General features: G+C 50.9%; 1 protein-coding gene across 1 annotated transcript in view; it reads left to right on the top strand.

The window, feature by feature from the left end:
• Positions 1 to 3747: 3747 nt before the first annotated feature.
• ADAMTS14 (ADAM metallopeptidase with thrombospondin type 1 motif 14) overlaps positions 3748 to 10629 on the top strand; it is a gene marked incomplete at its 5' end in the record, with an annotated part of 112270 nt that continues 105388 nt past the window's right edge. The window contains one exon of the mRNA XM_061190284.1: positions 3748 to 3789. Within this exon, the coding sequence (XP_061046267.1) occupies positions 3748 to 3789 (42 nt within the window). The remainder of the gene's footprint in view (positions 3790 to 10629) is intronic.

The following is a 10629-nucleotide window of genomic DNA, read 5'->3' as shown; positions in this document are numbered from 1 at the left end:
TTCTCATTTTGCAGATGAGGAAAGTGAGGCTGAGAGGTCCCTCAGCCAGCAGGAAGCAGAGCTGGGACTGACGCAGACCATCCGACCCCAGAGCTTCCTGGGAGTGTGATCCAACATGATGAACGTGGCACTGACCAAGGAATGGGGAGGCCTGGTTTCCAGGCTGGTGCACTTGTTTATGCATGAACTGGAGGCGATGGGAAAGTGTCCTGAGTGTCCGCCTCTCCATCCGTGCCCAAACTAGCCCTGCCTACTGCCAGGGCTGTTGCGAGGCCCAAGGAGCTAGAGCCGGTCAAGTGCTCTAGGGACCGGAAGCACGCTGTGCGTGAACAAAGGCCGGTGAGCAAACCTCAGGGGTCCTTACTGCTGTCCAGCGATGCTGAGGGAGGAGGGTGTCTGGGTGCCCAGAGAAAAGACTAGACCATGAGGGAGGAGGGTCACGCTTGAGCTGAAGGTGAGAAAACAACTGTCTTAATGAGTCAGAATCATCCTGTTATGAAATGAGCATCCTTCAGAGGTAGTGAGCTCCCACCCCTGGGGAGGGGCAAGCAGCTGCTGGAGGGTGTGCACTGGGGGAGACAGGAGATGAGTCATCTCAGTTCTGAGACCAGTTCATGTTGAGATTCTATCTTTCGGAGAGGCTCTGCTTCTAGATGCAAATGGAGTTCTGAGAGTAGACCCTACTATATTTGAAAGTTTATTGTCAAGAAGTGGGGAAAATGCTATTTTAGGTTTACCAGCAGATTTTTAAAATTGAAGAATAGTTGATTTACAATGTTTCAGGTGCACAGCAAAGTGATTTATTTATACATATATATATTTTTTCAGATTCTTTTACATTATGGGTTATTACAAGATATTGAACTTAGTTCCCTGTGCTATACAGGAGGTCCTTATTGTTTATCTATTTTATATATGGTAGTGTGTATGTGTTAATCCCAAACTCCTAATTTATCTCCCCCCCTGCCCCTTTCCCCTTTGGTAACCATAAGTTTTTGTTTTCTATGTGTGTGTGAGTCCATTTCTGTTTTGTAAATAAGTTCATTTGTATCATTTTTTTTTTTAGATTCCATATATAAGTGATATCATATGATGTTTGTGTTTCTCTGTCTGACTTCACTTAGTACGATAATCTCTAGGTCCATCCACGTTGCTGCAAATTGCATTATTGTATTCTTTTTTATGGCTGAGTAATATTCCATTGTATATATGTACCACATCTTCTTTATCCATTCCTCTGTCAATGGACATTTAGGTTGCTTCCATGTCTTGGCTATTGTAAATAGTGCTGCAATGAACATTGAGGTACATGTATCTTTTTGAACTAGAGTTTCCATCTTTTCTGGATATGGGCCCAGGAGTGGGGTTGCAGGATCATATGGTAACTCCATTTTTAGTTTTTTAAGCAACGTCTGTACTGTTTTCCATAGTGGCTGTACCAATTTACATTCCCACCAACAGTGTAGGAGGGTTCCCTTTTCTCCACACCCCCTCCAGCATTTATTATTTGTAGACTTTTTGATGATAGCTATTCTGATCGGTGTGTACCAGCAGATTTTTTTGTTTGTCTTCATTTGGTTTGGGGAAGAGCTAAAAGATAGAATTTATCTTTGGGTTAAAGATGGAGCTTTGGTTAAAAGCAAAAACCACTTTAAAATGGGCCTGTGGAGAAGAGGAAGAGAATAGACCACATCCTGAGGGGCCTTGGGGTCAGGCCTGCGGGTCTGAGGTGGGCAGTGAGGGACAGAGTTGTCTTCCCTGTGACTGGGTCCCACAAGAGTCTTCAGGGCCTGGCCTCTGGGGGTGGAGTGGGGAGTGTGATTGTCTCCTGTTCCACCCAGGGCGGCTAACACGCAACATGTCAGCAAGCGGAGGACATCTGGGGATAGCGAGTCAGGAGCCTCTGTAGAGGTGCGCCGCCAGCAGACTCCACGGGCTTCAGATCCAGGGTCCCGTTGAAAGCGTTCTTTGCTGTGGCATAAGGCCCTCTTGAGGATTATAGGAAGGTTTTTGTTGAATGTCATAGTCCAGTGGCTGGTACACCTCTTTCTTCAATTTCCACCAAGAGAGAAATACACTCACGACAGGCATTTCTGTTGTTCCTTGGAACCCCAGAGCAGCTTACTAATTTCAAAGGGCCCCGGAACTTTTCCATGAGTAGACCCACCTGGAGAGGGTTATCAGGACTGAGGTGGGTGAGAGGGAGGCTAGGACAGCTCTGTTTGGTTCCCAGTCCAGGATGGGGAGGATGGAAGGAAGGCCCCTAAGTGGTCTCAGGAGATTTGGGATTAGAGCAAAGTCAAGTTCATTGCAGCCCCTTCACTCCCTGGACAGCAAGGGGCTCTGAGCAGGACAGGCAGGGCCTGAGAGCCACCCAAAGCCCACATCACAGGATCCAGATAATTAGCAGCAGGCTGTCCTCGTTCTCAGAGCCCAGCAGCTCTAAGAATAAACCCCATGGGTCTCAGTGCCCAGCACAGCACTGGAGGGACCAGTTACGCGTTGTATAAGGATTCGTGAATTCATTGCCCAGCCAGGGCATCTGGGGAAAGCACCTTTACAGAGCACCTGGTGGAATAAAAAGCAGGGGAGGTCCCATCCCCATCCCACCTCCTCCCAGTAGCCCTTGATCTGCCCCGTCAGCCACCTCCTATCCCTTTATTTCCCTGGACGAAGGGCCTCAGCGGAGCTATGTCCCTTGCATTTCAGCTTCCTGGGAACCCAGACGTCTCTGGTTGCTCTTGGGGAAGGCAGCAGGCCCAGCCTTTGGGTGGGATGAGCCCTCCCCGCAAGCCCCACTGCGGTTCCTGGGAGCTCCCCCAAGACTTCCTGAGGGCTGTAGTGCAGGCACCCGGCTCCTCTCAGGTGTGGGGCGCCAGTCACCTTGTGCACGAACTCCAGAGTCCCTTCACTGAGGGAACAGGTGTCTTTGACCTCCGACTTCTGGGCAGTAAGTTTGGGGTCACAAGAGCCAAGGTAGTCATCGTCCCAGCCAGAGTCCTGCACCCTCAGGTCCCCCCACCCCGTGGGCAGGGCGTGTCGTCCACCTGGGGTGATCGTTGTACTACACCATGCCGGTCCTCAGCTCCTGGCCACCGAAGAAGACCTTAAGATAGGCGTCCGTGGCAGTGGTCCAGTCTCCCCACAGACCCGTCACCAGGAAGCTCATGACCTCCAGGCGGGCCAGGCCCCTCTGCTGGGACAGCAGTCCTGGTTGGTGGCCGCCGAGCCATGGCACATGCACTGGCACGGGTCACAGGGGCTCTTTCACTGTCCCTCCAAGGAGCCAGGAAAAACTTTGTGGAAGAGGCAACATAGAAAATGGATATGGATGAGCCTATAGGTTTGATTTTGTTTAATGTTGCCCCTGATTATGAAAGCAATACTTACTCATGTTGAAAGTTCGAAAAGTACAGAAAAATCATTTAAATAACATAGTAAATGCTCTCTCAGCCTAATTCTCCATCAATATCACCAACCATATCACTGACCCCCCTGTTAGTAAACTGGCACTGCTGGATCAGTCCTATCCCAGGAAGGCTCCTGTGAGGCATCCTGAGTGGCCTCTGCTCATCCCCCGTCTCCGTCTCTATGCTTCTCATTGCAAATAGAACATTGCTACTCCTTCCTCCTTCCCAGCATTACATTCTCCTTGACCTTTCCCCCACCCAGCAGGCCTCACCCCTGCAAGAAGCAACGCTCCACGGAGTTTGTGCTGAAGCTGTACTGGTTCTGGAACATTGGCCAACTTCCTTGGGAGTGCGGAGAGCTGGATTTGGCCCTGGCCAGGTAACACTGGGAGCTGGAGCTCTAGGTGGGCCAGTTGGTGGGGGCCAAGGGCAGGTGCTGGAGAGTGCCCCACTGCAGGCATCGTGTCAGAGGGTGCAAGTGCCGTTGGGCCATAGGAAGTGCTATGTGTCCTCCAGGAAGGATCCCAAGTGCCATAGGCTGGTCACATCCATGGGCTCCCCCGCCAGCCACAAGCAGGGCAAATGGGCCGCAGTAGGAGGAGGATGCCTGGGAGGAGCTGTGGAGACAGGAGCACCAGCTCACGTGGAGCTGAGCCCGAGAAGGAAGTATAAGAGCAGGTCTCTGCAGCTTCTCACCTCCTTCCCTCCTCAGCCTCTCCACGCACCGCTGACTCAGCCACACCTGCCCTCTTTCTAGCACCTCCACCTCCAGCACGGGCAGGTCTCCTTGGCAACAGTGGAGTGAGTGTGGGGTGTGAAGCAGGAGCTGAGAATGGCTTCTCTGAGGGTACTCAGGGGCTCTCTGGAAGGGAATAGGCCCCATTCTGAAGCCAGTGGCTCCTGGTCACTGTTAACTGAACTGAACTTGGGTCTGCTCACCCGACATGAAGCAAAACCAATCTGCTGACACTTGGTTGTGGTGAAGGAAAGTACAGTGTTTGTTGCAGAGTGCCAAGCAAGGAGAATGGGCAGCTAATGCTCAAAAGACCCAACTACCTGATGGCTTTCAGGCAAGGGTTTCTACAGGCACATTAGGGGTGAGGGTTGCAGGGTATGTGATCAGCTTGTGGACATTCTTCTGATTGGTTGGTGGTGAGATAACAGGGTGGTATTTCAGGAATCTCAATCATCAATTTTTTCGTTCCAACCTGTCCAGACAGGTCTACGTTCTGGTGGTCATCACGCAGTTAACTTCTTCTGCCTGGTGGGGGGGCGGGTCTTAGTTTCTGCAAAACAACTCAAGGATATGTGTTAGGATATTATCTATAGCCCTTGAGGAGAAACTAAGTGTCCTTGACTTTGTTTTATGGCTAAGCTATTATTATTTTGTTTTGTTTGACTGCTTTCCTTTGTTTTCCTCTAATTATTAACTGATTACGTTTGCTCTTTGGAACTCGGGGAATGTGTAGGAGGCTAAAGCTTTTCAAAATATAAGCAAGAAGCGGGGGACATGGGAGGTCTGACCCAGGAAGGTGCCCTCAGGGCCTGCTCAATTTCATGACCAACCATCCCAGTTTGCCTAACAGGGACTTTGAATGCTACAACTGGAAAAGTCCTGGGAAAACCAGGAAGAGTTGCTCACCCTTGTCACGCACCCAGCCACCGCTTAATCTGATCTGTGAGAAATAGGACAGAGGCCCTCTAGATGCCGTAGACCCACCTGGCTCTGGCCCCACTGTGGTCCCTACATCTTTGGGACCTTGGGTGTTCTGTTGAATGGGTTCCAGTGCTGGCTCTGTGACCATGGGCCAGAGCCTCTGTTTTCACATCTATAAACAGGAGTATTGATACCCACTTGCCCAGTGAAGCACACAGGATCATTGTGGATATGAAAGGACCTAGTGGGGACCTCTGACAGGTGGCTGCTGGCATTCTGGTCATCTTCACCCCTGTTCTCATTCTAGTGTAGGGAGCTTGGAAAACTGAGCCCAGCCTGTGGTCACCATGTCCTTACCCTGCTGCAGCTCTATTTACTTGCTCTGCTTCGAGGCCTTTCTGATGGAAGCACATTTCTGGGCCATTTAATCATTGCCTCTCTCACCTGCACAGCTTAGTATAGTTTAAAAGGGCTTTCACATCCATGCACAATCTTATTTGGTAATTTCTCAATTTCTCATTTACAGAGCACAGAATATACCAAAGCCCCCAGACCTGTGTGTCTGAGTATTTTGTCATCCTCATTTAGAGCAAGAATACTAAATGCAGTCAGAATAACAGCTGACATTTGTCGAGTTCTTACGATGTGCCAGGCACTCTGCTAAGTACTTTGTATACAGTAAAGTCTGATAAACCAGCTCTGTGATTTTCCCACTTTACAGATGGGGAAACTGAGACTTGGTGGGGCGGTTGTTTAAGAAATGTTCTGTAAATCACAGAGCTGGTAAGTGGTGAGCCAGCGTTGCTTATTTTCCTTAAGCCCTTTGGGATCCTGCATCTGACAGGGACAAACCAGGAGCAGTGCATGGAATCCCCCTGCCACAGTATCTACTGCCTGAGTTGGGGGTATCAGGCTGCTGAGGTTGGAGAGACGATGGAAAGAAGGAGGTAGAGTTGGTCGATAGGGCACCCCCTGTTGATGTGGGCACCCTGGACAGGATGTTGGGGAACCTGGGTTGGAATATTAGAGCTTGTGTTCTCCTGCAGTGTGACTTTGGCCAATTCACCTACACTTTCTGCCTTCAGTTTTCCCACCAGAGAAATTGTTGGCATACTAGTGGTCATCAATCACAGCATTGCTACTTTGTGATAGCTTAGCCTTTCCCATGGGTTATCGGGTTAATCTTTGCAAGATCCCTCATGAGTGGGTACCTTTTTTCTTTTCATTTCACGGAGAAGGAAAGTGAGACACTTGAGAGGTGAAGTGACTTGTACCAGGTCACTCAGGTGGTTGGTTAGGCTTGGACCTGGACTTGAACCTAGTGCACTGGGCTTGAACCTGGGCTAGTCTGGTTCCAGAGCCCAAAGCTTTAACCTCTGGGCTAAATTTGTAGAGCCCTCAGATTCCTACCATCTGGATGAGATCTGTGTTCCACTGGGGATTTCTCTCTTGTTAGGGTCAGGGAAGTAACACGGATCAAGCAGGAAGAAGTCCCAAGGGTAGCGGTCCTCTGTGGGCAGTCACATCTAAGTCAGAGGCTGCACCCCGGGGGGACCTCCTTATCAGTCTGATGTGGTCCTGGAAGTCCCCACCCCGTCCCCAGCCTCCTTCCCTCTCCTGGACTCCAGTTACCTGGCTCTACCACCAGCCCTCACCTGTATTGTCTTGGATTCTGCTTCTAGATGCTCTAGTCCAAGGCAGAGCTCAGCCAAGGGAAGAAAAGGATGTGGCTCACAGCTTGCCCTTGTATTTATGGAGGCAGGTAGCCTCTCCTGCTGAGCTTACAGGCTTGCATTGCCCCCACAGTGTCTTTTGGGAGATGTCTATGGCTTTCTGTACAGAACTATCTCTTTGAGGATTTTTGCATAACAAATGGCCCTGCAAGCTGAAGATCTTATCTCTCCCCAGGACAGAGGGCAGATTTTTTTGCTGTGCCCCCAGGGCAATGATTGGGCAGGCTTGCTAGTAGCCCCTTATAAGATTGGAATTTCCTAAACTCAGGGTTCCTCAGCTGTGACCCAAACCCACCGAGGGCATGGCATCCACCCAGGCCCGCCTCCAACTTGGTGCAACTTGGGGGCAAGGGAACGTGAAGCTCATGCTGCTAAGAATGCTGTGAGCCAAAAGGTCCTTGATCTCCGACCTGGGAGTTTAGTGTCTTCTGCCAGGAAACTGGGGATTGGCGTACAAGTAGGGTGACATCTCAGACCCTTCAAAGCTTCACAGGTTTGGTGACGAGGATGGGTGCTGATGGAGACATGTCTTTCTGGAAGAGGAGAGGATAAGAGCCCGACAGAGGCAGCTGTAGGGGGGGGATATACCCCACGGACGTGGTAGCAAAGGGTCTCACCCGAGGGGTTTTTGGAGCATAAAGGTTCCCCATAGTCCTTCCTGATAATGAGGCTGTGGGGCTCGAGGAAGTGCGCTGCCCGCCTGTCACTTCGGCTGCTGTTTGCACTGCTGCAGACAGGAGGAGGAGGAAGGACCAGGAGTCCCCAAGGCTGACAGACAGCACTGGGTGGATCCAATCTGAGCCCAGGCTGTTGCAGTGCTGCTTGAAACCCAGAGCGCAGGATGGACCGCAGCTGTGGACATTTCTTCCGGTGACGGCTAAATCCACCTGCTTTCTGGGCCATTTGCCCCTTGACAGCGATGCACCTTCCAAAAGCCACTCCCTCGGGACTGAGGGAGGGCTCCCCCGCCCCCCCGCCCCGCCCCGGTAAGGCAGTTAGGTCACCGGGTGTGGCTGCCTCCAGAGAGGGCTCATCTCTCAGCTGCTCTCCGGGCCATGGGGCTGCAGGGGTATGTGGACCTATTTTGATCACTCAGTGGAGGTCACTTGCTTCCGAGTAGGAGGAAGCTTCCTCTGGGCCAGCTGGAGTGGACTCAGGGAAGCACACGGCTCAGGAGCCCTGGTTTTGCAGTTTGTACTGTGCAATCTAGTTTGTACTGTGCAATCTAGTTTGTACTGTGCAATCTTAGCCTATTCCACATTTGGGTCTTCACTGTGTACCTCAATTCTCCCTGCACTTTGCTCTCTCCATGACCTTGTCTTCTGCGGCTCTCTACCGCTCCGCCCAAGGCTCAGCTCCACTGACCCTAAGTAACCACTTGGTGACTGAGTCAGGGGCCCTGGGAGGGATTTCTGGCCTGGTTCCTACCCACACAAGCCTCCCAGTTTCCAAGGCTGACTTGGCTAATTGATCTGGAGGCCTTGCCAAAAATCATATTCTGGAGGCTTGTGGAGCGTAAATGTGCACGGCTGGCTGTAGGGCTCAGCTGGCCTCAGCTGCTTGGAGTTATAAAAAGAACAGAAGTGCCGGTGGCGGTTGGGTGACTAATGGTGACCACTGGGGGTGTTGCCATCAGCTGTTGGGTGAGATGGTGTGTATCCAGCCTCACTGAGTTCCCAAGGCCTGAGTATCCCTGGAGCCTGATAGCCTTTCTCACCTTCCAGCCGGGGCTGCGGGCACTGTTTCTATCAAGAGCTTAATCAGTGCACAGAACTCAATCAGGCACAGAACTTGATCAGTACCCTTCAGTCTCCTGAGAGCTGGCTGTGGATCCAGCCCAGTTCCAGGCACCATGGGGAGCCATGTGCTATGAGGAACCATTATGAAGCTAACAATTAGGTGAGAAATGATGTGCTTGCAGACCCTCCAGGAGCTTGGAGAGCGTGGATTTTGGAGTCTGATGAGCCGACTCCAAGTCCCAACTCTGCTGCTTACTTGGGCTGGTTATGAACGTCTCTGGACCTCAGTTTGTCTCATCTGTAAATGGGGACAATCCCTAACCCACGGGGGTTAAATGAATCAAGATGGTAAAATCAATTTTAACTTGACATTGGGTCCTAAGGGAAGGAGACGTTATCCTTGGCTGGGTCACACTTAGAACATCCAACCCCCCCGCCCCCGCCCCTGGCCGAAGGCTGAGCTGACCTAGCCCAGCCCTTAACAGCAGTCTGTGGTACCTGCACTTTGCTCCACAAATGTATCATTATCACTATTATTTAGTAACAGGAGATAGGAGAGGTTCTCTCCTTGGTGACTTTTTACTTAAGCCCGGGTCCATAAACCATGGTGGTGATGGTCATCTTGGGCACGCTGTAGGAGCCGGTGGGCTCTTCTTTGCGATTACCACCCTGCCAATGGGAGCCTGACCTGCAGCTCCCCACGCTGGTGCCAGCGTAGATATTTTCTATCCTAATCTAATCCCTAATCCACACGCCCTTCATGGCAATGAGTTCAAACTCTTAGAGGAATCTTTGAACCCCCTAGAGAGAGTGGCTCACCCAGTATGGAGGGCTGAGGGGAGGGGACCTTGATGCTGGTCCATGAAACACACATCCATTGAGCACCTACTGGGTGCCAAGCTCTGGTGAGACAAAACCTGAGCCAAGAATGGCTCCTGTCCTTAAGAAGTTGATAAGAAATGCTTCAACAAGAAGTATGTGTCTTTCTCCGGACCACAACAGGAATCTCCTAACACTGCAGCAGACTTAAGAAACCACAAATGATTAATTGATGCATTCATTCGTTGATTCATCCAACATTTACAAAGCATTTACTGTGTTCCAGACTATATGCTAGGCAGTAAGTAAAGGTGCAATGAGACCTTTAGTTCACAGTTATTAAACAGATGGATGATTTCAGCACAGGAAGTCCTACGGACTTGTCCGAGGTATAGACGTGGAGCAGAAGAGGGAGTGATTGGATGATTTGCTGGCTGGGAGAGTGGGAGTAGTTCTATGTCTGGGAGCGTTTCATGGAGGAGGTGACCACTGACAAAGGATTTGAAGGAAGAGTATTGGCCTGCCGGATGGAGGCGTGGGGCAGAGGCACCCGGGCAGAGGGGTGCAAAGGCCTGGGGGCTGAGTCATGGATGGTCGGGGCTCAGAGGCACCACAGAGATGATCTCATCTACCCACTCCTGGTGCAGAGGGCAGCAGGGACTGCCCAGAACTACCCAGTCAGTCAGCAGCAGAGTTCTGACCAGAGCCTGGCCTCCTAACTTCCCAGCCAAGGTTTTTTTCTTGCTGAGCAAATGCTAGACATCATACAAAACATCATCTTCCCATTTGAATCACAAGCAGGTATGTGTTCAGGTCATCTGAATTTAGCTCAGAGTTTGTAAATGGAGAGTAGAGCTGGAGGGGCTGACGTTTACTGGGGTCTCTGCAGTGCTTTCCACCGTGCCCAGTACAGAGTTGATGCTCAATAAATGTCTGCAGCCTTCTCCATGGCTGGATGGCGGGTGACAGCCTCTCCCTCTTTTGGAGGTTGCACACATGACAGTTTTTGACTCGTGATGACTTGAAGCTAGGGCTTATGAAAGCTCTGTGCGCTGGAAGGCAAGAATTTCACAGGCAAAGCGTGAGCACCTGGGTTGCCCTCAGTTTGAAAAGGGGCAGGTCATCCTGGGAATGAGTGAACGTAGATTCACCTCCAACCACTCTGCCCTTTGAGTGGTGCAGAGGGCAGGGTCTTCTAAGTCACTCAGGGCTTTCAGTTTTAGGGGCTAAGAAGGAAGCAGAAGTGCCAATAATATTATGCCTTCTCTGTG

The sequence above is a fragment of the Eubalaena glacialis genome, chromosome 1 (genome assembly GCF_028564815.1).
Source record: "Eubalaena glacialis isolate mEubGla1 chromosome 1, mEubGla1.1.hap2.+ XY, whole genome shotgun sequence".
In the NCBI taxonomy this organism is placed as follows: domain Eukaryota; kingdom Metazoa; phylum Chordata; class Mammalia; order Artiodactyla; family Balaenidae; genus Eubalaena; species Eubalaena glacialis.
The sequence above is the reverse complement of the archived record's forward strand: the minus strand, read 5'-3'. Positions and strand labels throughout refer to the sequence as shown.